A 27,152-nucleotide genomic window follows, 5' to 3' on the forward strand; every position below is an offset into this window, starting at 1 on the left:
GGGGCATTTTCGGCTCTTTTACTAACATCTGGCCTAGTAATATGATTTCACTATAACTCAACCACTCTTTTAAGTATAGGCTTATTAGCAAATATTTTAATAATATATCAATGACGACAAGATATCATTTACGAAGGAACATACCAAGGTCATCACACCCCTATTGTACAAAAAGGACTTCGAAGTAGAATAATCTGGTGTGTCTGAAGATAGCTACAGTGTACTAATACCACAATGTACAATAACACAAATAAATCTTTAAAAATAAAATAAAACAAATTTAAAAAAAGAAAAGAAAGGTAGCCGAACATGACCTGGAAAGTAAGCCACGAAGCAGTGGTCCTCCATGGTCCCTGCTTCATGTTCCTGTCTTGAGTCCCTGCCCTGACTTCCCTTAATGATGGATTGTCACTTGGAAGTAGAAGATATAACAACCCCCTTTCTTCCCCGAGTTGTTAAACTAAGGTAGTAGATGCTTACAGTTGCCTCTGGTCTCGGGTACATCCAGCATCAGTGAGCATATGGAAGCCTGGCTGACACCGGTCACACCTGGGTCCTGTCACACCTGGCTTACACCTGCATTGTCCAGAGTTGTCACATCCAGCACTGAGGGAACCTGTAGCCCATAAGGTGGGGAGAAGAAGAAAAATAAATATTTGTAAGGCATTAAAAAAAATGACCATCTCCTCATGGGAGCTCCAGACACCCTAAACAATGTACAAATCCAGTGCTTTTAATAAGGAGTCCATGCCGTTTAAATCTCTACTTGGTACGGGACATTTTGACAAGTGACGATGCCTGCTTCACAGAAAGAAGCAGGCGACTCACAGAAACATGTTTATTTCCACACTTGCTCTGGCTTGACATTAGGGAATGCACAGTGCCTTTCTTTTTCCTTCTTACTTTTTTTAAAATCCCATTAATAGAGTGTGGTAATGCATGCCTATAACCCCTGGAGGCTCCAGTAGAATGACCCACAACACGTTCAGTTAGCCTGGTCTACATCGTGAGTTCAAAACTTGTTCAAGCCTTTGAAAACTCAAGGAGAAAAAACAATGCTAGTGTATTAGCATATTAGAATGAATGACTTTCTCCCTTGTCTAGCAACCAAAGGTCAGCTTCTAGGGGTCAATACTCGTGTGTGTTTATGTGAATGTGAACATAGGCATATGTGTGGAGGCCAGAGGACCATCACCATTTTTCCTGCCAAGGTCGGGTCTTTAATTGGCCTGGAACTCGACAACTAGACGAGGTTGTTCAGGACCCACCTGCCCCTGCCTCCCCAGCACCGTGACTACAAGCGTGTGGCACCACTCCCAGCTCTTTCTTACATGGCTTCTAAGGATCAAACGGAGGCCCTGCCAGCAGTTCGCTGATTGAGCTATCTCCCTAGCCCTGATATATTTTTTAAGTACACACAAAAACCCCTTAACTAAGACTGTGTTCACTAACCAGGGGAAGCAGAAAACTTCCTTTGTGGAACATCTCCTGGTGGCTCGGTCACTGCCTTACAATGTCTTGTTCATTTCCCCCAACAGTGTACGTTCACTACGTTACATTGATGGGTTTAATAATGATGCTTTCGAGATAGGATCTCCTGGGTATAAGGCTTGCTTCCAATTCAGTACATAACCAGTGATGGCCTTGGATACCCCATCTTCCTGCACCTCCCAAGCGCTAGGATTACAGGTGTGCTCCACCACACCTGGTTTATGCAGTCCTAGGGATTGAACCAAGGACTTCTAGCATGCTAGGCAATCATTCTACCAACTAAGCTACAGCCTCCCCTCATAATGACATTTGGTCCAGAAGCATCATGCCTTGGACCATATTAACTCCCCCACTATACCCACCCGCCTCCCCCAGTTCTCCCTTTTCAGTACTCTGCTCCCCCTCCTCCCAGATAGTCCTCCTCTTATTCTCATGTCATCCACATATCTATATGCATATATGACCTAGGTTCCACATATCAGAGAAAATATAATTTTTGTTTTTCTGTGTCCTTCTAATTACAATTAACATGAGCTCCAGTTCCACACATCTTCCTGTAAATAACCTAAGCTCTTCCGTATCTGTGCTAAATAAAACTCCACAGTGTATATATGCCACATTTTTCTGTGGACAGACACCCAGGCTTATCTCAAAGATTAGCTTCTGTGAGTAGTATCGTAATGACTCAGTTTCCTACCGGCATGCTTTTAATTGTAAGTGGGTCCTCTGAGGTTGCATGGAGACAGCAGGAAAGAAAGACTCAGGATGGGGTAGCAAACATTTCACCACTTCCAGCACAGGCCTGCTTACCCGCCCCAGTCTGTGTTCCATCTTCCCTCACCTAAACCATTGTGCCCCTCCCCTCTGTGCCTTTCCACACTTCAGCCTCCACCCAGAGGAAGACAGAGAACATTTGCAGAGGACTATTCAGGGGTCGCATATCACATATCCTGTATGTCAGATATTTACATTACGATCCATAACAGTAGCAAAATGACAGTTATGAAGCGGTAACAAAATAATTTCATGGTTGGGGCCACCACAGCATGAGGAACTGTATTAATGGGTTAGGAAGTTTGAGAACCACTGGGTTAGAAGAAGCTGGAGGACAAGAAAACAACCCCAGCTTTGAGTTTGATGGATCTCAATTCAAATACCAGGCTCTTCTAGCTGCATGCCTCTGGGAAAACTGCTTACACGCGATTTCTTTTAAGTGAGAATGAAAACACGCCTCTCGAGGCTGTTGTGAGACTAAGAGCTAATATGTAAGTGGTGCCTAAGCCAGTGTCTCACATATAGTGGGCGCCTAAAATGTAAACACTACAGCAATAGACTATTATAGTGTTAACAGTACCGTAGAAATTTTCCCTGAGGCATCCTGCAGGCCTTCAAGGTTGGCATGGGGCTGTTTGACGTCTCTAAATGCAAACATGACTAATTTAATTCACATTCTAGAACTTCTAAAACAACAGCACTGGGTTTTAAAAGCGCCTCACTAGGATGAAAATGCCGGCTCCAATGTCTATGTTGTAAGCTAGGCTCAGGGCTTTAAAGAATAGACAAGAATGGCTTTCCTGGTTCAGGTTTGTGTCTCATGGAGTGTTCTCAGGTAGATAATCTCTATGCATCTGAGGACACAGAGGGTGTTAAAAGTAATTCATGTTTAAAATTAAGCCAAGAAAATTTCCAAGAGAATCTTCTCCCTCCCTCCCTCCCTCCCTCCCTCCCTCCCTCCCTCCCCTCCCTCCCCTCCCTCCCTCCACATCTCCTTCTGTATGCATGTGCATGTATGCATGCTGGGAATATAGTTCATAGTACAGTACTTGCTCAGCATGGGCAAGGCTCTGGATTCAAGCCTCAACATTGTATGAACATGTATACATGCATATAAACTTACATCTAAAGATGTTTTAAATAGCTGAAATATGCTAATCTGAGTAATACTGTTATAGATATGTTTTTTAAAAGTAATGAAGGAAGAGAAGCCCCATGATACTGATGGCCACACATCTCAAGAACTTGGGTGTCATGGAGGGAAAAGTGAGCACATACACAGTGCGTTTTGAAGTATCTGTGAAAGGTTAGCAGGACTTATATATGTGACTAGCACTCAGCACTGTCACTGGAACCACAAAGTCATCCTCTAAAATAAACTCACTTCTGGCTGGGGAGATCTCAGGGGATAAAGCACTCACATGTGGGAACCAAAGTTTGAGTCTCCAGCTCCTCACTGAATCTCAGAGCCCAGGAGGCTGAGCCATATCTCAAGCCCTCCTCATACTGTGTTACTTCGAGACAAGGTCTCATTCCACAGCATCAGCTGCCCTTGAACTCACTCTGTTCACAGGTGATCCCGGGAGCAGGCTGGCTAGCTACACTAGCTGAATCTGGAAGCTTCTGCTTAGTCAGAGACCCTGCCTCAGTAAATAAAGGAGAGCAACCAAGGAAAACACCCAATGAGTTCTGGCCTCCATACCATGTACACTAACCCTCACATACCTGCAGACATATGTACCCCCACATATACACACCACATCTGCACACACACGTACACTACACATGTGTAAACTCATAAGCTCATTTCTAAACTTAGCAGAAATCTGTACGAAGGCCAAACTACTGTGAGCATCGGTCAACTGTTGGCTTCATTTACCGCACATGACATAATGACATGGCTTTTTTTTTTTTTTTTTTCCTTTTCTAAGATTTTTTTTTTTGAAACTGCTATTATAAATTCTTTCAAGTTACTGCTTGAAAATGGAAATGACCTTGGGACTGAAATCACTCAGGAAGTTAACTTTAAAGCAGACCCATAATTCTACCTACTTGGGAGGCTGAGGCAGGAGGATTGCAATCCCAAGGCCTGCTGAATTACAGAGCAAGTTTACTACCAGTCTGAGCAGCTTAATGAGACCCTGTCTCAAAGTAAAACGATATAAAATGATGCTGGGATCAGAGTTCAGTGACAGGGCACTTGCCCAGCATGCACGAGGCTCTAAGTTCTGTCTCTAACACTCTTTCCTCAAGTCAGGCTACTGGTTAGTGATTGGCAAAGCCCAGGTGTACTTAAGAATAATAAGTAATAGAAAGAGTTTATCCCACCAATGTGTCCCTCAGCCTAGGCAGCTGGACCTTAAATCTGTAGTTTCTTCATCTCGCCACAAGAAATGTGGGTGTGTGACATGCACAGCCTGTCAAGGCTATGAAAATGTTTTGGAGAGTTTAAAGCATTAGTCAGCCCTTAGGGAATCTGGGTTTTTTGAGGGCACCTGTCTGTCTTGGAGATAAACATGCATTTTGATTTTTTTTTTTTTTAATCATATGGAAGGGACAGGAAGAACCTATTCTGGGGCCAGAAGACCTGGATTATATTTGCAGCTCTTGCAGTACCTTGCTGGGAGATTTCGGGCTACTTAGTAACCTTCTAGATCAGCTTCTTCACGGTTACAAGATACTTTCAGGTAGTCAAGGCTAAACTGAAGTTTGTAATAACTAAAATGTTAACAAATCATTTTAGATCATATGTATGGTCACTATGAGACTTCAGTCATGCCTGGATATTATTATTTTATTTTCTCTCTCTCTCCCTCCCTCCTTCCCCCTCCACCAAGAGTTTCATGTAGCCCAGGATAACCTTGAACTTGCAATGCTAAAACTGGTCTTGAACTCCTGATTCTCTTTCCTCTAGCTCCCAAGTGCTGGGATTACAAGCTTGTACCATCACATCTGGTTACGATATAATTATTTTTTAAAAGGTCAGTTTTCAAAAGGTCAGGTTACCCTCCATCTTTACAAGAATATCTATCATTGACTTATACTTTACTAACTTGTCTATCATGTGTTTGATTATTCTTGCACTATAGTGTGACCTTTTAAATAATGAGAACACGAGAGCAGTGTAGAGGTGACACCATATGTCTCAAGTGACTCAGAGGGAGCCACACTGACAAGATCTGAACCCAGGCTGTCTGGCTCCCAAACTCACCGCTACCTGCTATGCTGTCAGCAAACCTAGGCTAAAGTCCTTGCTCTGCCCCCTAGTGTAGGCCATCGACCCAACTCGGCCAGTCAAGATGGTGCCGGCCGGCCTCGGCCTCTGGTATCGGCTACTAGTAAATAGTGCACTGCGCATGTGTCAACTCAGTTTGGTGCCAAACCCCACCCGAATGGGGTATGCTAATGAGGCACCACAATCAAGCAGGATATGCTAATGGGGTACCACGATCCTGACCAATCACCCCCTCCTGGGCGGGGTATGCTAATGTGGTATGCTAATGAGGCACTGCAGTTCTGACCAATCGCGCACCTCCATGCGTTTCCCCCCCCCCCGCCCCCAGGGCTGAGGGTATATAAGCAGCTCGCCCTGGGCATTCGGGGTCTCCTCCTGAAAACTAAAAGAGCGCTTCTGTAATAAAGGCTGTTGAGAAGGATCCGGTTGTTCGCGTCTTCCTTGCTGGACGAGTAGGACGCGACACCCTAGCTCTGCAACCTTGCCCAGGCATCTTCTTGTCTGCTATCCTCATTTCTGAGACAAACACCCTGTTCAGAAGGTTATCTGATTACTGCATGAACAGCACTGTGCTAGCTATCATTGTGTGTCTCTACACCTCCCACTGTGCTCCCGTGACGTCCTAGATGTCTCCAGAGAAAGAGACATGCTTTCTGATACTGGGCGAGTGGGAACCATACAGAGAGACAGATGAGAAACCTTTCTTTGCCCTTTCTGTTCAGCAGCTCCTTCCTTGTCTTCTCCAAATTAAAACTTTGTATTCTGCCCAGGGTTTGCAGGGGAGCCCATTGCGTCTCTGGTTACATGCTCACAGACAATTTTATGGGGACAACTCAGCTCCTGTGCTGTGCAGCAAAGCTGCATGTTTTATGGGGATCTTGGCTCCCCCAAGAATCTCAAATACTCATTAAAATTGAATCTTTTTTTTTTTTTCTTGCTCTTTCTTTATGAAGTCCTTTGGTTCATGGTGAGAACTGAGAACTCCAAGAGGTTCTGGATGTCAGGTTAATTAAACTCATAACTAAACAGATTGGTTTCAGACCACATAACAGCAAACCCAGGTGAAGCTGGGACTGACCCCAGATCTTTATCACCCCTTATAGGAAACATTCCAGTTTCCTATAAGATTCCTGATGTTACTCCCCTAACAACTCCTCTTGGATACCCAAAAGCCTGTTCAGTTTCAGGTTCTTCCAGCTGTGGCTTGGTTCCTAAGCTACACTAAGGCAGAACCATGCTACGGCATTACCCTTTAAGTGTGCATCATGTTATATGCTCCTAAATGCTTTCCAACAAGAAGAAGCACCAAATGCCAGGAAAGATAATAGACTACGAGGTACCAATAAAAACCTCAGTATATCTATAGATCTCTGCTTCTCCCAATGTGTTTACTAACATGTGTACACTGACATGTGTACATGATGAACACAGCCCAATGTGCACAATAGACACACTGGAGAAGATGACAAAACCCAGTAAGATAGATAGATAGATAGATACATAGATACATAGATACATAGATACATAGATACATACTAGATACATACATATATATAGATACATACATAGATACATAAATACACAGATACATAGAATAAATCCAATAACAGCTAGCTCTCTGAGCTCACCTCCCAGTTAGGAGCTTCCTATATGGTGTCTGCTCTTGTGAACAGCACCTTTGGCAGCTCTACTCTTTGTCTGTGGCTTTTCTGTCTGTACTTTGAATGGCTAGCACCCAGAACAACTGCAAAAACACGTCCTTACAATCTGGCTTTTTCTTCCTTTTTGTTTCTTGGTTTCTGAGACTGGGTCTCATGTAACCTAGGCAACCCTCTGTGCATCTGAAGATGACCATGAAATACTGATCCTCCTGCTTCTCCCTCCCAAGTGCTAGGATTAAAAGGCAGATGACCCCACACCTAGCCAATTGCTCTTTTCAATAACCTGGTCAAAGCAAAGAACCGTCACTGGGAGAGACCACCTTTCTTTGTCCCTGGATCATAGAGAAGTTAACCACTTACCTACATAGAAAAGTCAAAAACCTCACTCTCAGGTGTGGTAGCATTTATCTGTAATTCCAGCTACTCCTTGAGCAGAAAGATCAGGAATGTAAGGCCAGCCTAGAGAACTTAGGGCTTATCTCAACATTATAAACATTTAAAGGGGGTATAGCTCAGCGGTAGAATGCTGGTCTAGTACATGCAAGGTTCTGTGTTAAACTCTCAGTACCGAAAATAAAATATATGGCTCTGTAGTAGAATTCAAACTGGCTGACTCCGATGACCCTGGGTCCTTCCATTACCCTCAGGGGCAATTGCTAAAATGACCAATGTGTAGTGGGGGGACCCAGTTGTGCAACACCTCTCTCGGCTTCCTTGTTCCCTAATCCCTCCTTTCCCCTTCTCTTTGTCCTTCCTTCTTCCCTCCCTCAGTCTCCTCTCTCCTTCCTTCACCTTCTTCCCACTTACCTTTTGAGTGGCAGTTGCAGGGTAGGCAGCGATCTCTGTCTCGCTGCCGGTAAAATCCCTCCCTGCATCTCTCGCAGTGAACCCCGGCTGTATTGTCATTGCAGTTGAGGCAACGGAACCCGTTGCCTGTCTGTCGATGGAGCTCCTGATCAAAGACGCACTGCCTGGACTTCCCATTGCAATCACAGACTAGGGAAGAGGAAACAGAGACACTGTTAGAAACAAAAAGATCAGAACCTTCTCCCAGGTGGTTACTATCATCGATTATGCATGGGCGACTACATGTTGACTTAAACTACTTATTAAAAAGAAGGTGATGTGGGCTATTGGGAGAATAATGAGGACTCTTGTTTCACCTAAAGGAAGCAGTTATTAGGTAGTGCTGGGGTGATCATTGCTTGGGAAACACGAATTCAGGGTCACCAAACTGTCCAATTGCATAAGAGAAGCCTATAATAAGCTTAGGTGATGTTTTTATATGAAAATTCATGGTTAGAATAGCTGCAGAGAATTCACTGTAAGCACTGTGTAAACCAACAGAACAAGTCCACAGGCTTGTCACCGTCAGTCATGACCTCTCATCCAACTCACTAGCAGCTCATGATGTCCACCGTTGAAGGTATACAACATTTGTCTCTCAACAGTGTCAACGCTGAGTGACTGATCACCTGGATCAGTTCTTCTCATCCCTACTTGTATCTTGTATGTCCCTCCCAAAGCCTTGTCAAAGAAAACCAGCATGCAGTGTTAGCCAACTCTGCGTGTGGTTCTAAGTGAAAGTCACACATGGACGTAATTGACATAGTATCTGAAACATAGTAGACACTCAAAACATTTTAATCATGGTTTATAGGAAAAGGTGATGAGCCTTAAAATCCAAAGAACTGAAACATTTCTTTGAACAAATTGCTTTTCCCTCCTGGCTCTGTGCCTTCAACTCAGCCCCTGGCTCTATATATGTTAGGCAAGCGCTCTACCAGTGGGCTATGTCCTCAGTGCTTTGGGTAAATCACTTTGACATTTGCACCCTGTTTCTTCTTCTATAAGTGTGGAACAAGTCATCTTTTTGGCAACCTTAAGAGGATCCATCTGAATAAGGACCAGCCAGTGCCCTTGCATGAGCTCTTTTTTCTTCTTCGGAAGACAAGGGTTTAAAATAGCACTTAAAGGTGAAGAAACTTGACCCAATAAGAGCTGGGCTCTGAAGCCAAACTTTTCCATGCTGTCTTCATTGGCCCTGTAGCCTTGGTGTATGAGGCAAAGCCTTGGTGTGCGTGTGAAGCTGGTTTTGGAATGTTCAGAACTGTGACTTAACCAGAATGCTAACCATAACGCCAGCAAAGGTGCCGCATGTGCTAGCTGTCCTGTGCAGGCCCCGGGTCCATCTCTGAAGCCACAAAGGTACTGCCATTCATCTCATTGGCTTCCTCAATGTGTAACACCAGCCCAGAGCCACTCTGTCTCTTTTAAGTTTTATTATATGTGTGTTCATGTTTTTATGTGTGCATGCTACTGCATGCATTTAGAGCACAGAGGACAGTCAGTTCCTCTCCTTCTACCATATGGGACCCAAGGATCAAACTCAGGTCCTCATGCTTGGCACCAAGTGCCTTTACCTACTGGTATCTTGATCCCTTGATCAAGGGTTTCTGGGGATTACATCCATCAGCTTGGTTAATCCTCCCATCAATATTTTAACCTCTTTGTTTAGGGGATGGAAAGGTGAAGGCTCAGAGCAGGTGTGCATCTTGCCTTTGTTAGGGATTGGTTCCAATGGTTTGAATTAATCCAGCCCCCAAAATTGGATATCTGCATGTCTAAACCCTGAAGGTTCTTGTTCCAGGTTGGTTTTTGATCGATCAATAAAGAGCCAATTGCCAATGGCTGGGCAGGTAAACTGAGCTAGGACCTTTAGATTTGAACAGGCTAGGAACTGGGAGAAAGGATGAAAGAGAATCGCCCTGACTCAGGGGAGAAGGATGGGACATAAGAGCTGCAGGAGAGAAATTCAACTGGCCATGTAAGAATTCAGTTAAGTGGCCACTTCTCCAATTGGGCCTGGGGTAGCAGGAGAAAATTTAAGAGTCTCAGGAGTACCAGAGGTGAGCATTTGCCAGCAGGGAAAGGTTTAGGAGTGCCCAGCACTTGAGCAAGTCACAGCATGTCAAACATTAACTCTGTGTGTGTGTGTGTGTGTGTGTGTGTGTGTGTGTGTTTCATGCATGAATCCAAAGAGCTCTTGGGTGTGTGCACTTGTGCAACCCGCTGGGAGCCAAAGCAGTGTAGCCAACTACACTACATGCCTCGCACTCAGAGATCCACTGCCTGGGCCTCCTGAGTACCGGGATTAAAGGTGTGCGTGACCATGACTATCCCAAACTCCACTTTTCACTTTTTCTTTATTTATAAGATGGAACTTGCCTATGGTACTTCAAGGCCTGAACATCTCAGCTCGTAACAGAGTCCTGCTCTGAGACTGGACATCTTTATTCCAGGGACAAAGACCAACATTTCATTGAGTTTACAGTGTACTGAATTTGTTCCCAGTTCAAACTGCTGGAGGTGTTTGCTTTTTGGTTTTTTTCCCACAGAACCACTGCCAAGTTGAGTCTTTCCCAACTACTACTGGTGAAACTGATTTTTTAAATCTCCAACAGATGTGCCACACAGCTGTCACGTGCTGTGAAATTTCTACCGAGGAACGGGTATGGCCGTCATGTGTGTTATGCACACCAGGCAGCTGTCCCTGTAAGGCTCTTCCACTGTGACATCCTATGAGCCAGCATCCTTCCTGCCCCATGCTCCCAGGAGCTGTCTCTAAGCAATTACACACTCCACTCTGCTTTTCTAATTCAGAGTATACTGTCGTTTTGTTTTTGAGATGGGGTCTCATGTAGCCCAGGTTGACCTGGAACTCAATATAAGCTGAAAATGACTGTGTGCCCCTGAGTCTTCTGTTCTTGTCTCTCAAGCGTTGGGACAACAGGCATTTGCTACCACATCCCACAGATGGACTTAACCCAAGGAGCTGTCGGCCTTGAGGGTCTGCATTGCCTGAGAACTTGGTGACAATACTCCCAAGAGCCTTGCCTCCAGGACTCTTTAGTTGCCAGGCTGGGTTGCGGTTACATGACCTGCACCATATTGAGGCTTCAAGCACTCACATCCAGACGACGAGGGGAAGAGTCATCCTGTTGCATCTTTTGCATGCAGCTCTTCTTCATTTGGAGGCCATTTCTTACTGAATAGCACCATGAGCTCACCAGTGGCCACAGGGCACCCACCAGACTGACCATACCAAAAGGGAAAGTGGCATTCACCTTCCCAGGACAGCAACAAGCAGCCAACCAGGGCAAAGGGTAGTCAGGGTTTCCATTTATACATTTCAACGAAAATAGTAATCTGGATTTGTGTAGGAAATCTATTGAATCTTAAATGTTTACCTAAATATATTTTTAAGTATTCCTTTTTAAAAAACAAACAAACAAAAAAAAAAAACAAAAAAACAAAGCTGCATTAAGGGCAATGGGTTATACTTTATGTCTTACTTCGAACAGACAGGAATAGGAAAATTAAAGCCCTGGGGTATCATGTAGGGCTAGAAGCTGGTCCACACAATGTACCCAGATACCCTGCCCTACCCCTGCATCAAGACTACATGCACACCCTTCTCTGGATAGTAAGATACTTCTCTTTCCCTGCACAGCCATCAAGCTAAGTCAGCTTCTATTCAAATATAGTGTCTATTCTCATTGCATCTAGGTGTAAGGAACAAAAAGACTGCTCCAGCTGGAGCTGGGTTTTGGTCCTGCACAGGAAGGCAAACTTCGTGTCCTCAAGTAAATTTTCAGGGAAAATCCTTTATTTACCATATTATGCCAGCATATTGGGCATACATATGATTAAACTCAGATGTGTTATGGGAAGGGACATGCACAATAGAAAAATGACTATATGACTGTATATGTCTAAATAGAAAATTGCCTATGTTAAATCTCTGAGTAACCTATGCCCTCCTAAGTCCAAAAGGAAACTCCAAATCAACTCCATGCAATAAGCAGGATGTGGGTGTCTTCACTCACATGGCTCGATGTCCTCGCTGTGTCTTCTGATCACTTCCGTTGCTTTGCTTTACATAAGTTTCTTTGCTACTTTTGCAGAACTGTGTGAGCTTTAACCTCAACTCCTTGAATAAGGACTCAACACTACCCATGGGGACAGATGCCTATGTTTCTACCATTTAATGAGCTCCACCTTCACGTATCTGCACTCGTATTTACCCCACGTATCTGCACTCGTATCCACCCCCACATATCTGCACTCATATTTACCCCCATGTATCTGCATTCATATTAAGAATACAAATTGGTAGTCCTTCTTCCCTGTTCTTCACCATGGGAGTCCAACTCAGCTCAGTCTTAGAGAAACATACCTAAATGGGAGCCCATAATACCTTCTGAAATAAGAGGAAATTCTAAAAATATCCTTTTTTATTAGTATACTTTCCTTCCCTTATTTTTAGGTGTATTCAATTTTATGCCTAAAAATTTTTTTTCACTTTTATTTTTCAAATTTGTTGCTGTTCTCCCTAACTTTGACCCAGCTTCAAACATTGTACATATACCTTCCAGCTTTCACTGGGAGTCCCTGACACACACACGTGATGGCAGGGCAAGTAAGACACATCAGCAGCAGGCCATTTCACAGTCCTTTCGGTCCTGTTCAGTCCACTCTGGACAAACACACACGGAGCATCTAACCATGCACCAGGCTATTCCAGACTCCAGGATGCAGCAGCAAACAAAACCACATATGTCCCAGCCCTCAAGGGTTTCCATGGCAGATAACCAAGATAAAGGAGTAATACATAGAGAGCATATTAGGATAGCAATATTTAATAATGAGGAATATAAAAACCAGCAGGCATAAATAAATGAAGTACTGTATATATTCACTAAACACTCATCACATTTATTACCCATGTTTTCCAATTTCCCCATGAGCAGGCCTGTGTCCAGAAGCCAGCGTTAAGATATCATTACAGGGTCTGGGGAGACGGTTCAGTCAGTAAAGTGCTCGTTATGCGAGCATGAAGACTTGGGTTTTATCCCCAGAACCCACATTAAAAATATGGGTTAGAATCCTAGCACTGTGGAAGCAGAGATGGGTTCCAGGGCTGGCTGGCCAGGTACTCTAGCCTGATCAGTGAGTCTTTGGCGAATGAGAGATTGTCTCAAAACACAAGAGACTGTCTCAAAAAACCAAGAGATTGTCTCAAAACAAAACAAAAACCAAACCAGCTCTTGAGGAATATTATCCTCTGATCTCTACATGCATGCAAGTACACACATACATGTGCAGACAAACACATACACACACAACTTAAATATATACATATATATGCATACATACAGATAGGTGGGTAGATAGATGATAGATAGATTTATATACGATAGATTGATGATAGATGATAGATAGATAATAGATATAGATAGATAATAGATATAGATAGATAGATAATAGATGATAGATAGATGATAGAGAGATAGATAGATGATAGATAGATGATTGATAGATAGATAGGTAGATAGATGATAGATAGATGATAGATAGATAGATAGATGATAGATAGATAGATGACATATAGAGATATGAAACATTGCACCAGAAAACACAAAATCAGAGTTGGCAAAATGGCTCAGCAGATAAAGACACTTTGTCACTTGGCATGACAACTCAAGTGCAGTCCTTGGAACCCACACTATGAGAGGAGAGAAGTGACTCCCATAAATTGTTCCCTGACTTACATGTATGGGCTGTGGCGTGTGCAGCCCCCCACACACACACACAGTGCAATGGGGGGAAAAATCACAAAATTAAAAGCACACATGAACCCTGGACACAGGACTCAGAGCTGAACTGTCACTATGCTAGATCCTGGTGATTATTTCCTTGCCTATTCATTCACAGCACAGCCTTTCCCAGCCACAAACATCTCTTCAGATTTCATCTGCTTCTCTGTCCCCTCACTCCCGCTCTGCTCTTGACAGCCAGCCAGGTTCTCCCCACAGATAAAGGAATGCCGTCCATCAAGTTCACCTCCTGTCCTAAACAAACACTTCGGAACCGGAATCGGTTTACAAAGATTTTCACAAATTTCTGTAGGTCTAGTAAAGCGTGGGTGGCACCTGGGTCTGTGTGCTGTGCGCTGCTTCTTGGCTGCTTAAGTGTGTATTATAGTGATAACTGTAATAGCGTGGTGGCTGACCCTCAAAGTGCTCCTTAGGAGAGACCTGCCAGGCAGCCAGACAAGGCAGGTTAGTCTGCCCACTACCACCCACACTCTTCAGGAGAGCAGATCAAAGGAGCTGAAGCCTTCTTTAACAATGGAGCCTGGAGCTTGGAATCCCTCTGGGCTCTTCCTAGCGCTCCCACCCCTCACTAAACGTGGCCTCCGACAAGTCAGGACAGGAAGCCACGGGGCAAAGGCTGTTTCCAAGCCTTAGACTTAGGAGAATGAAAGGAAACAGAAAATGTTTCCTAGGGCTGTACTTGGGGGAAGGAATAATCACCACTGGTGGGCACAGGTTCATCAGGTACACTTTTTAGACTTCCCATGAGAAAATATCACCCTTTGGAGCAAGCAGCTACCAGAAATCGTACTAACTTGGCACACCTCTGATCATCAGCACTAAAGAGCCAAGTGTGGGGCTCAGGCTGTAATTCCAATATCAGGACGCTGAAGCAGGGGGACTGCTCTGAATTGGAAGAGAAGTTACATAGCAGAATCTGTCCCAGACACACAACAAACAACCCACTAAAACAAATACTTTATACACTTAGCTTTTCACAAGGGTGCAGCATGTGAAGTCACTCTGCCTGTTAGTGACTTAAAGAGAAGAACAAAATGAAAATGTGCGTAAAATATACATACTCCTGTATATTTGGCCCATGTCAGCCCCTCCTTTAACTCTCTTTCTCTTGTTCCCTGGGTCTCAACAACTAGATGCTTGCACAAATTCCAGAACCCTGAGCTCTTCGCTGCCTCTGGCCTCAGATTTGCCATTTCCACAGAACTGGCTGGGCGCCCTAAGAAACATAAATCAGATTATGCGCTGCTCACGACCTGCAGTGGCTTCTCTCTCAGTGCTGGAAGCAATCCTCACCACATGACCACAGAGCTCACTACTTCCATATATAGCACATCTGTGTGCATTGTCCGGTTCATGTCTAGAATTTCTCTCTTGTCTCTTCCAGCGGTACCTGCACCAGGGCTTGGCACTATTGTTGCTAAGATAGATGGACAGAGAGAAGTAAGAGAGAAGAACAAGAAGCAGAGGAAGGAGAGGGAGGATTATGATACAGGCAGGCTGACTGTAGGAAACATCATTCAGGGGCTGGCAGGGATGGCTCAGTGGATAAGGAAGATTGCTGCCAAGCCTAAAGACCTGAGTTCAAGTCATAGAATCCACATGGTGGAAAGAGAAAAACATCTCCGACAAATGTCCTCTGACCTCTCTGCATGCTCACCATGGCATGTAAACAGCCACAAATACACACAGACACATTAAAATACACACACTAATTTTAAAAAAAGCAAATAATATAAAAACAGAAAAGTTGAATAAAAACCTGAACCTACTGAGAACTACAGAGAATCCCACAAGTCCAGGAATACACGTTGACGTTTCCCAGAGTGTAGGGCTGGGGATGAGGCTCAGTGACAGGGGGCTACTAGTAACACATGAAGACCCCGAGGTTTCACCCCAGGAACTACATAAAAATTCACCCAATTCTGTGGGTGTTATTTTCGTTTGACATTCACTGTAAAAATGGCTACTATTTCAACCCCAAAAACATCCATGGTGAGATAAGAAAAGAATCTAGTTAGGAAGGTATTTTCAATTAAAAAAAGATCTGGAACTTTCAGGCAGGTTGCCTCTAACACCAGAGGAACTATCTCCGTCCCAGGCTTACCATCTCTCCATGGCCCCTGAGACAGCAGCCTCAGATGGGCAGCAAGCCAAGGGCTGTGTGAAGGGGGGGCAGGCAGAGGTGTGCAGCCGGCTGACGGAGTCATGAGCTCAGCAGGCCCTGATGGGGCAGCCTGCCCTGTAAGCAGTACTACCTCAGGAGCTAGGCATCTGAGCGAGCAGCAAGTTTGAACCTGACAGCGTGTGCTAGCCAATGTTACCTGAGAGCCTCGCTGCTCCTATGCTCCTACCTCCGGTTCAGCTGCTGGGTACAGGTCTGCATAATGACTTACAGTGATCTCCCGGTGACTGAACCCAAGTAGAAACATTTAAGATTGACACTGAGTTGTCTTCCCGATTTTGGGAAAGGTGTCTGCCTTCTGCCTCCTTTCCTCCTCCTGGGTTCCCTTTCTGAGACACCAAATCCTTCCCCTGCTTTTCCCAAACCCGCTTCTCTTAGGCAGCACGTGATCGTGCTATCAGGTTTCTTCCTGGGCCTTGTTCTCCACAACCAAGTCTCGTTGAACCGTACCTTCCCCAACTCCAAATATTGGTTTCTCAAGACTCAGTCCTGAGTCTTATTAACTGCTCCCTCTACACCATTCTCCTCATCCCAATCAAAACAAGGTTTTCATAGCTACCGTCAGGGTCACCTTCTCAGCACAGGTCCCCAGCCCAAACCTCATCCCCAACTTCAGCCATCCACTCCACTTCTGAGTGTTATATCTTTGGACAAAACCCATTTAAAACTAAACTCAGAAACTAACCACAGTGGCAGGCACCTATAAGCCCGGTACTAGGCAGACTGACACAGGTAGAACAAGAGTTTGAGGAGCCAACCTGAGCTACACAGCAACACCCTGTCTCAAAAAAGCAGATAGGCAAACAAATGTCAACAATAAAACCCCTCGGCTTCAAGTCAGGTGGCTTGAAGCAAACCTTAGAACCCCAGAGACAACCTTCTCAGCTGCCACAAACCTGTCTCACACCGGTGTTTAACTCACCACCAGCTCAAGTGAACCCTAGTCTGTCTCCACTGGGGATATTCTCAATCCAACCCTGAGCAAATCACGACTGACCGATTTTATGACTACATGAAGCCTTTTTTTGCTTCCTTCCACTAACTTGGTAGCCAGAAAATCTTGCCAAAATATAAATTTTCTTGACTCCTCTCTGTTTAAAGCTATCGAATGCCAACATTTTCCTCTAAGATTATAAATTAGAATTCCATCACATTGATTGCCTACAAGGACAAACAAACAGGATCTGGTCTTTTTTTTTTTTTTTTTTTTTTTTTTTTTTTCCCTAGTTTCACAAAACTTTCATCTGAGGAGTATCTATCTATCTATCTATCTATCATCTATCTTCTATGTATGTGTATATATTTGTCTGTATATATTATCTATTATCATCTATCTTCTATGTATATATATGTGTATGTATTTATCTGTACTGGCTGGTTTTGTGTGTCAACTTGACACAAACTGGAGTTATCACAGAGAAAGGAGCCTCCCTTGAGGAAATGCCTCCATGAGATCCAGCTGTAAGGCATTTTCTCAATTAGTGATCAAGGGGGGAGGGCCCATTGTGGGTGGTGCCATCCCTGGGCTGGTAGTCTTGGGTTGTATCAGAAAGCAAACTGAACAAGGCAGGGGAAGCAAGCCAGAAAGTAACATCCCTCCATGGCCTCTGCATCAGCTCCTGCTTCCTACCCTGGGTGAGTTCCAGTCCTGACTTCCTTTGGTGATGAACAACAATGTGAATGTGTAAGTTAAATAAACCCTTTCCTCCCCAACTTGCTTCATGGTCATGGTGCAGGAATAGAAACCCTGACTAAGACACTATCTTTCTATCATCTATCTTCTATGTATGTATGTATGTATGTATGTATGTATGTATGTATGTATCTATCTATCTATCTACCTACCTATCTACCTATCTACTGCAGTGAGGACTGAGCCTACTGGTCTACCATAGAGCTAATCTCAGTTCTTTCATTCATTCTTTTATTTTGACAGCTTCATGCACACCACCCAGATTAGTTTTGTATTTGTTCTAATAGCCCAAACAGGGCTTGAAATTGTGGTCCTTCTGCCTCACTTTCCCAAGAAGCTGGGTTTGAAGGACTTCTGGTAGCCTGGCTTATACTGTTTAGTTGATATCTTTCTTCCCTATGCTTCTTACAGCTCTTGCTTTGTAAAGGAAAACCATCATGGGGAAGACTACTGAGTTAAGGCAAGAAAATCTCAAATAGCTCTTTCCTTTGTTCAAAGAAATTACACTAAACATAAGATGTTAATTTTCCCTCTTAGACACCACCCTCTACTTCAGAGTTTAAGGACTGGTCCTGTAGCAAACTCTCCCCTCTTTTTGCAACCATTTTAATACCGTCAAGCAAGGGTCGTCTCAATAGTTCTGACTATGCTGGCGTAAAATGCAACCGAAAGAAAAGGAAGAGAGAGAGAGAGAGAGAGAGAGAGAGAGAGAGAGAGAGAGAGAACAGAATTCAAGTAAATGTATAGATGGATGGATGGATGGATGGATGGATGGATGGATGGATGGACGGACAGATCTATTGCCATCCCCATTTCCAAGAACTTGCCTGTCATGAGGTCCCGCAGGAACAAACTTACCTGGACTGAACTTGGTAAGTGGGGATTAGGTTGAGAATACTTACTCCCTTTTAAAACGCCTGCCACAGGCTGCCTGAAGTGCAAAAGCAGTGATCAGAGGTGTCCTTTCAGTAGGGCTCTATTCTAATGTGTTCTTAAATGCATTTTTACAAATATTCAAATCACACAATCCTTATGAAATTCTGAAGCAAAATACACCCATCAGTTGTCACTTGGTATCAACTGCATCAGAATCTTTGATCCTATCTAAACTCAGACTTCAGATCTGAGCTACTTAAGATGAAACCATGACCTTCTGCCATGCTTATGTGTGACAATGAGATGTTCATAAAGATTTTCTAATCTTAAAATCTCCTCTATGAGACATCTCTTTCTGAAATCTGAATAAATATTTAATCTAAGTAAATAAAACACATTATGACTAGTTCATCCTTCAAACTTGTCTTGAACTTTCGGCTTAGTGTATGAATGTCTGTTTCCAGTTTAATCCCCTTAAAGAATGATATAACTTAGTTTATGATTAGAATACAGGTATTTCCCTCACCAAGAGATCTTTAATTGAATTCCATTTTTTTGTCTCTCTCTTCTCCACTTTTTTTTCCCAGTTGGCATTTTAAGCCAGCATAGCCAGGACTTCTGAGATGTCCCTTACCTGAGCCATGTCCTATCCAAGCAGTGTGGTTAAGGCCACAGTAAGCCCACAGGAATTGGGTAGGGCTTGATTGTCTCATCTTGAATGATAGAACATGAATAAGTCTCTTCAACTGTCAACAGTCCACAGTGACCAAGAGACACAGAGATGACCATCGACACACTCTTCTTTTGAATAGTGATGAGCTAAAGAAAGTTCCTACCTTCACTATCAGTGCTTTACACATATTGTCACAACTAGGCTTGGACTCATGTGAGTGGCTTGCAGGTGACTCAGCCTGGTGACCTGGAGTTCTTACCGGGGGATGCCTCCCATAACACCTCATAAGGACACCAGAGCCCCAGGCAGACAAAAATTTCCCCTAAATCCCTTACTGATTTTTTATGAGCAATAAGTTCTCAGAGATAAATATCAGCTACAGTTTCTACCTACCAGTATATATGTGTGTGTGTGTGTGTGTGTGTGTGTGTGTGTATGCTTAAATAAGTATGTGTCTACTATGTACTGTTACACATCTCAGTTTTATCAAGAGAATGGCTGTAATTATTGTAGCTTTATGAGGTTTGGAAAATGTGCATTAAGTGCATTTTTAAGAATCCTACTTGAAAAATCTAAACTTGTATTGCTTGAAGTCAGAAGAATCAATTAATGGGCTCTTAAGGGCTCAGGTACATGTATACAGCCAGCAAGGGAAGCAACAAAGAGCGGAAAAGAATGGACCATAGATACTCCACCAGGCAGTAGAAGGGACAAGTCCTATATGTCTGTGGGGTGAGCATGCTGCCTCTCCACTTCTGTTTCTTAGTCACACAAGTTGTGGCCTTGCCTTAGGTCTCCACAGAGCTCAGAAGGTAAAGATTCCTATCATGTCCTGGATGAGGCGAGAGCACAAGTTAGGATCAACACAGGATCCATTGTTATGGGAGAGAAGATCAAGCCAAGATGAGAAAGGGTCTTCAAACATTGGGAATCCACTTTTACTAAAACCAAAGTCAGTGGTGAACAAAGGACACCAGGTACTCACATGGTGCACAGACATACATGCAGACGAAGCACCCATACTCATAAAGTAAAATAAAAGTGTTATGTGTGTATGTAAGCCATGTGTGTGTACAGGTGTCCTAAAAGACCAGAATTGGGCATCAGATCCCTTGGAGCTAGAGTCATGGGCAGTTATAAGCAACCTGACATGGGTGCTGAGAACTGAACTCAGGTCTTCGAAAGAACAACTTCTGCTCTTAACCCCTGCACCATCTCTCCAGCCACCGAAGTCAATTTAAATGAACGTATACAACAAGAATGAAAACTAAGAGGCCGGAGAGATGGCTGTGGTTAAGAGCACTTGCTGCTCTTTCAGAGGAGCTGAGTTTGGTTCTCAGCACCCACATTGGGTGGCTTACAATCACCTGTAACTCCAGCCCCAGGAAATCAGACACCTAGACTCTACACAAGCATTTGGCACACATTCTTATAAATAAATAAACAAACATACACATAAATAAATAAAACATTTTGAAAGCTTCCTTAATCCTCTCTTATGACTAAAAAGGGACACACACATACACATTTGTATGTATGTATGTATGTATGTATGTATGTATGTATGTATGTATATGTGAGTCCTGGCCCTGTTACTAACTGTAGGGTTCTAGCTATGGCAAGGCAGTGATTTTACCTCCCTGATTATCATTATCCTCTCTTATAAAACAAGAGGTTGCATAGAGACCTCATAGGTCCATTCTCATTCAGTGTCTGATATACTCTCTCAGTGTCTGATACATTCTCATTCAGTCCTGTGGGACTAAGCAAGGTTACTTCAGAATGAATGGAGCTCCTACTTAGGCCCTGCCCTGCTCTGGACAGGGATAAGCACGCAGCTCTAGGAAACAATGGGGATGTGTAAGCCTTTGTTGTAAGTCTTCCACATAAAGTGCAGCTCAATATTTAGATAATCTGTCTAGTTTTGAGTTCGTTGTGGGAAGTGATCTGGCTTCAATTTGATTTTCTTTTACAATATGGAAATGTATATTCCCATGATAAATAAAAATATAATCTGGACAAGATAGAGTTGGGGGTTCTGTAATGGGTCTGCTATGCCTGAGGAAGGCTGGGACACAGATCTTGGCTCCATGGTCTCCTCTCATCCCATGCCACAGAAGGAGAAGACTTCAGCCATTTGTTGGCTGCTGTTGGAGGAACAGCCACCACACTCTTCTTCTTTCACAGATGTGCTGTGAAGAAGCATATGTTTGTTCAGCAGGGAGGGATGTCTGCAGACACACAGTCACCCACAGGCACCGAAAAAGACAGCTTTTGGCTTTGGAGGTGATTCAAACATGACATCATCTATCTAGGGCGTCTGTTACAACGCAGCCCCAGGAATGCCTCAGTAATCTGCTAAGCTCCATTTGTGACTAACTTAGAGAATTCCAGAATCCTGGGGCTCCTGGTTCTGCACTGCTCTGAGAGTGATGATTAGGGTCTGGTCCCTGACCTTGCAAATTTCCCCAGGAAAAGAACAAATGGAAGCTACTGAGGACTTAAACGGGAAACAAAGCCCCAGAATCGTCTCATTGGGGTAATTTCATATCCTGACTTTCCCATAAACACGATCACAAGTCAACAGTTTTATCGACCGCTAGAGCTAAATCAACTGCCCCAGTTTAGGATGTCAAAGTGAATGTCCCCAGGAGACTCCCCAGCTCACACTGCATCCTCATTCTCTAACCCTGTTTACTCTCTCTCTCTCTCTCTCTCTCTCTCTCTCTCTCTCTCTCTCTCTCTGTGTGTGTGTGTGTGTGTGTGTGTGTGTGTGTGTGTGTACTTTTCAATTTACCAAAAATTATTCCTAGGGGCAGTGTCATATTTAAGTCCTTTAAAAAAAAAACTTACCTACTACTTTCTCAATGACTTAAGTGTTATCTGGGGAAGACATGAAGCTAAAATGACCTCACTCAATATACTGGATACTTACCACTAAGAAAAATGCCAAGTTGTCTCACACAACACCCCGGCCCTTATCTCACAATCATGAGTGTTGGGAGCTGTCACAGAGAGTTCAAGGTGACTGTGCTCTGAAGATCACAACGTGCTCCAGAAATACTTAAAGCCTTTAACTGTTTTAAAAATCCAGTACTTTTCAACTGACGGTAGGAGATTCAAAGCCAGGCACAGTAGCTCATACCTAGATCTTCAGCATCCAGAAGACAAAGGCAACAGGTCATGACTTCCCTGGACCACACAGGGAAACCCTAGCCCTGCCTCCTCAAAAAAGGTTCAGTGGAATCACATCTCAAGGTAGTTGAAGTAAGAAACTGTGTGGAAATGCCTTTAAGAAGACAAGCATCTTGATTCTGAGTTTGAGTGGAAATTACCTCATGAATGCAATTATTTCATGAAAGACAAACAAGTCAAATGTATATCACTTTGTATGTCACATGACTTTAAATATATTTATGTGACTCACTAAGCTAAACACAAAGAGACAGATGGTTACTACATATACGCCACTAAATGTTTTCAGAATCAAGCTGGCCAGAACATTTTTCAGAGAAAGAGATGAGAGATTCAGCTTCCATCAGAAAGTTCAAGGCCACCGTACATGTTTTGGGCATGTTCTAGGGAGGGGTGGGTTTGATAAATCACTATGTGATGTGTTCTGGTGATCAAGGAAAAGCAAGGAGGGCCGACATGAAAGCCAGGGTTGAAATTCTAATCTGCTTTAGGTCTTTGTCTAATGTTTTACCTTGGTTGTTGGGTAAATCCTGGAGCAGTTCGCCTGAATGGGATGGATACTTAGCACCTCTCTTGGGCTGTTGAGAAGAGATGAAAGAGAAGCCCTGGCAGGCCCTAGAGATACAATGTAACGGGCCTCACAGGTTTATCAGGTACTTAGTGGGTCACCAAGTTCTTCAGATGGTGCCTTTCTTCTTGGTGTTTCACTACTAATATGTCTCCTTTGGATTAGTGCAGTGGCCTTTTATTTGGCTCTCCTCAGTTGACTCCATGCTCTGAGCTCTACAGAGGCTTCCCTAAAACGTGAGTGCACTCAACCATTCCTGCCCCTTAACTCTTTGCAACATTTCTTTGCTTACAAGGCTTCCTATACAGCCTGCAGCATATGCTCGTACTAGCCAGATTCACAACTACTTTCCTATCACGCTCCTCTCTGCATCTTGACGTCTCTAGCCATACCTCCCCCAGAGATATGATCCAGACCTTTGGGGACACATGCCACAGTCTCTCACCAAAGTATGCTATGGGTTTCTTACTCATTGCTGGGCATCTGAATTCATGGTACCTGTACTCCAGACTCTCTTAAAGAAGTATGGATAGACCCAGCTTTGCAAGGCAGCTCACAATAACTGTCCTTTTGCCAAGTCTACAAACTTGCATACTACTAATGTTTCATTTAGCAGATGAAGAACCAGACTCCAAGAAGTTGAAGAGCCTGAGTTAAAGTTACTGAGAACACTGTGATGGTTTGAACAAGGATGACACCCATAGGTTCATATATTTGAATGTTTGGTTCCCAGTTGGTGGAATTTTTTGGGAAGGATGAGGGGGTGTGACCTTGTTGGAGGAGGTGTGTCACTGGGGGTGATTTTGAGGTTTCAAAAAACCCCAGCCAAAAATAAATAAATAAATAAATAAATAAATGTAAAAAATTAAAAAAAAAAAACAAAACAAACAAACAAAAAAAAAAAAACAGCTAGGCCCACTCTCTTTCTCTGCCTGTTGCCTACTGATCAGGATATCAGCTCTCAGCTACTGCACCCTTCCATGATGGTAATGGACTCACCCTCTGAAACTGTAAGCAACCCTCAATTAAATGCTTTCTTTTATAAGCTGCCTTGGTCATGGGGTCTCTTTACAGCAATAGAACAGTGACTAAGACAGGCATTAACAAGTGAATAAACCAAAAAATTTTGCCAGGTCAGGCTGAGTCTAAAGCCAGTGTTTTAGCTGAGACCAACCCTGTAAGTCTCAGTAATTATATCCTAACCATAATTTCCCCTGCAAGAAACAACCAGGAAGCAACATCACAACTTTAGACTTTCACAGCCCACGGGTGCAGCCCACAAGATCCCTGGGTACAGGCCACTTTGGATCAGAACAGGTATCATACTTTCAGCCCAACTTATATCCCAGTGTGGCATGAATGGAAAAATATGAATGATTTACCATAATGACATAGTCTCACTTGGCTCCCAAATAAAGCTGTTTGAGGAGAGAACCTGGTATCTCAAGCATCTGTCTCCAAGGAAGGGAAAGAGCAAAAATGAGCTGACAGAGCACTTGTGACCTGTCTGGATGGACTGCTTGGACACACAGTCTGCCGTTGAACCTGACTTTACTAAACAATTGATGGCATGCTATAGATTTATTTTTGTTATGTAATACCAACATACACATATGTATTTAGTTATAGCCAAGAGGGAAATTGCTGTACCTATCTTTGTAAAAGAAAAAGCATACAGACACAGATACATATATATTTGTATATATATACTATATATATTGTATATATATTTATATATGTGTGTCTATATATATACTATATATATTGTATATATATATTTGTATATATATTTGTGTATATATATCTCTTTTATAATGAGGTCAAAAAAGCTAAGAACACCTGGATCAAAGGCTCTGCCCCTGCCAATAGCTGCCTGGGTGGCCTTGTGCAAATACACTGCCAACTGCTCAGCTTTTCTATCAAAGGACTCTTAATTGCTGATCCATACGCAGTTACTTTTAATTCTAATATTCAGAGACTGTTTTCACTCTCAGAATGTTTTCTACTAGGTTTCAACTAGTTTATCCTGACTCAAAGAAAGCCTACTCTACATGGCCACTTTCATACTTTTTCTTTTTTAAAGTTCATTTTACATATCTAAGGTACACAGCAGGTTTTGGTAGGACTAGTGAGATGGTTACTATTGTCAAGAAAATGAACATGTCTATCATCCCACAATTACCCCTTTTTGGTGACAATTATACATGACCGAGCACTGTGGCCTGGGATCCTCCGCAGTGGTGACTGAAATGCCAGTGCAGGAAGCAACAGTAAACACGAATGTCAGGTGATCAGAAGAAAGCGCCTCAGTTAAGTGACAGGGAAACCCGCACTATGTGTCATCATAGTTGACAGGACACACGCACACGGAAAAATAAAGCAGTCGCTAGGTTCTCACAGAATTTTGTTTACATGAACTTAACTCCTCAGAACATGACAGCCACTCGGTGCTCTCGGTAGGAGTAGATGATACTTGACATTTGAGCCCAATAAATACCTGGTAGATTAAATTGTTCTAAGAAGCAACCACTTGCATTTTGAGTATTACGAAAATGTTTAAAGTTCACTCTCTATCTCGAAAATACAACACGGATAACAAGGGGATTGTGGAAGTTCTGTTTTTAGTCTGTGTGGTGCTACGGGGCATGGAAAAAGTCCCATCTAACTCCCACTGGTAAATTACAAGCACAGGACAGTTTAAAGACTAGCGTGTTACTGATTGAACGAATGTGGAGGGGTCCCCTGGTGCCAAAGAAAAGAAAGGGAGAGAATTGAAAAAGGAATGGCTTTAGGGCATGGAAACCCTCGGCTGGCACAACCCATCAGCTTCGTGCTTTTAACTCCGGGGGCTTTATGGGAAAACTGTCACTTTGGAGCCCAACTCTGAAGGAGCCCCAGATTGGGAGATAAGATCTCTGCAGATACTATCCTTGACCTGGCCGAATGTGGATCCTGGGGGTGAATTCTACCACAGTCACGGTCTGCAGGAAAGGGCAAGTTGGAGGCGCGGTGGGAGCACTCACCTTCCCTCCTGGAGGTAGCCTGGGCTGCGGGCAGCAGGAGCGCGACACCGAAGCAGCAGCTGAGCCAGAGCGCAGGCATGGCCGGGCCGCGCTCCGCCGCTGCGGGTGCCTGCTGGGCGCCGAGTCTGTGCCTTCCTTTTTCCTCGATCAGGTGTTTTATCGACTCTTCTACCTGACTCAGTCCTGACAGGAAGAGAGCCGGTGTTTCGGGGCGTGACTCACCTGTGAACAAGAAGGACCCAACCCTCCGAGGCAGACAAACACTCAGCGCACGCGGAGCAGTAAACCCGCTGCGGCCCGGGCTCCCCCCTCCGCAACCGGGGCGCACACCTGGCCCCGCCGAGGGCGTGGTGCAGAGGCTGCGGTCCAGAGATCCTTCTGGAATGTGCCACATTCCCTCCGTTTCTCCGCACCCCCCTAGAGACAGCCGTTCTCTCCCGGGGTGGTCCTGGGCAGAACTCACCCCTTCCTCAAACCAGGGTGGAGCGAGGGAGTCTCAAGTGCACAGATGCTGATCCATCCCAGTCACAGTGGAAGCCCCCTCCGCTCTGGTCTAAAACACAGAGAGGCAAATTAACTGCACTGAGGGGCCCAAGCAACTTGTATTCTGAGATACAGCTGATATACCTCCTATTTTACTCACACCTACACACACACACACACACACACACACACACACACACACACACACCAGGGTGACCCAAAGATTCTTCTCCTGAGTCTACCTGCCCCCTAAACCTTGAGCTAGCAAACTCATTAAAGTCACTAACTGTTGGCAGGCCAGCCTCCCATAAACTAGTTCACAGTTGATGTTCAACAAGCCTTCTGTTCATAAGAAAAAAGGACTATGATTTCCTAGTCTTTTAACATCTTAGAGCATATTTTTCACGCCATTCTCTCTGGCCCCGCTGGAAAAAACATTAAGAGAGACAGTACCAGCCAAATGCGTGTGCAGTGAAGTGAGTAACACCACTGGGGGAGGGGATACAAATCTTGGCATATCCTACACTGCCCTGGGAACTTCTCCTAAGGTGAATAATGCAGAAGTGACTATCAGAGGAGGCTTTTAAATCCTGCTAGAGATTTAAGATTTACTAGTAT

At 43.8% G+C, this 27,152-nt stretch overlaps 1 protein-coding gene across 1 annotated transcript in view; it reads right to left on the bottom strand.

Moving 5' to 3' along the window:
* The window catches only part of Lamc2 (laminin subunit gamma 2), a 63,705-nt gene extending 37,334 nt beyond the window's left edge, over nt 1–26,371 (bottom strand). The window contains exons 1-3 of the mRNA XM_034513035.2: nt 26,052–26,371; nt 7,969–8,157; nt 481–616 (exon numbers count right to left, since the gene is read on the bottom strand). Coding sequence (XP_034368926.2) covers nt 481–616; nt 7,969–8,157; nt 26,052–26,130 — 404 coding nt within the window. The 5' untranslated portion in view covers nt 26,131–26,371. The remainder of the gene's footprint in view (nt 1–480; nt 617–7,968; nt 8,158–26,051) is intronic.
* Nucleotides 26,372–27,152: the final 781 nt, after the last annotated feature.

Source organism: Arvicanthis niloticus, chromosome 10, assembly GCF_011762505.2.
Source record: "Arvicanthis niloticus isolate mArvNil1 chromosome 10, mArvNil1.pat.X, whole genome shotgun sequence".
Lineage (NCBI taxonomy): Eukaryota > Metazoa > Chordata > Mammalia > Rodentia > Muridae > Arvicanthis > Arvicanthis niloticus.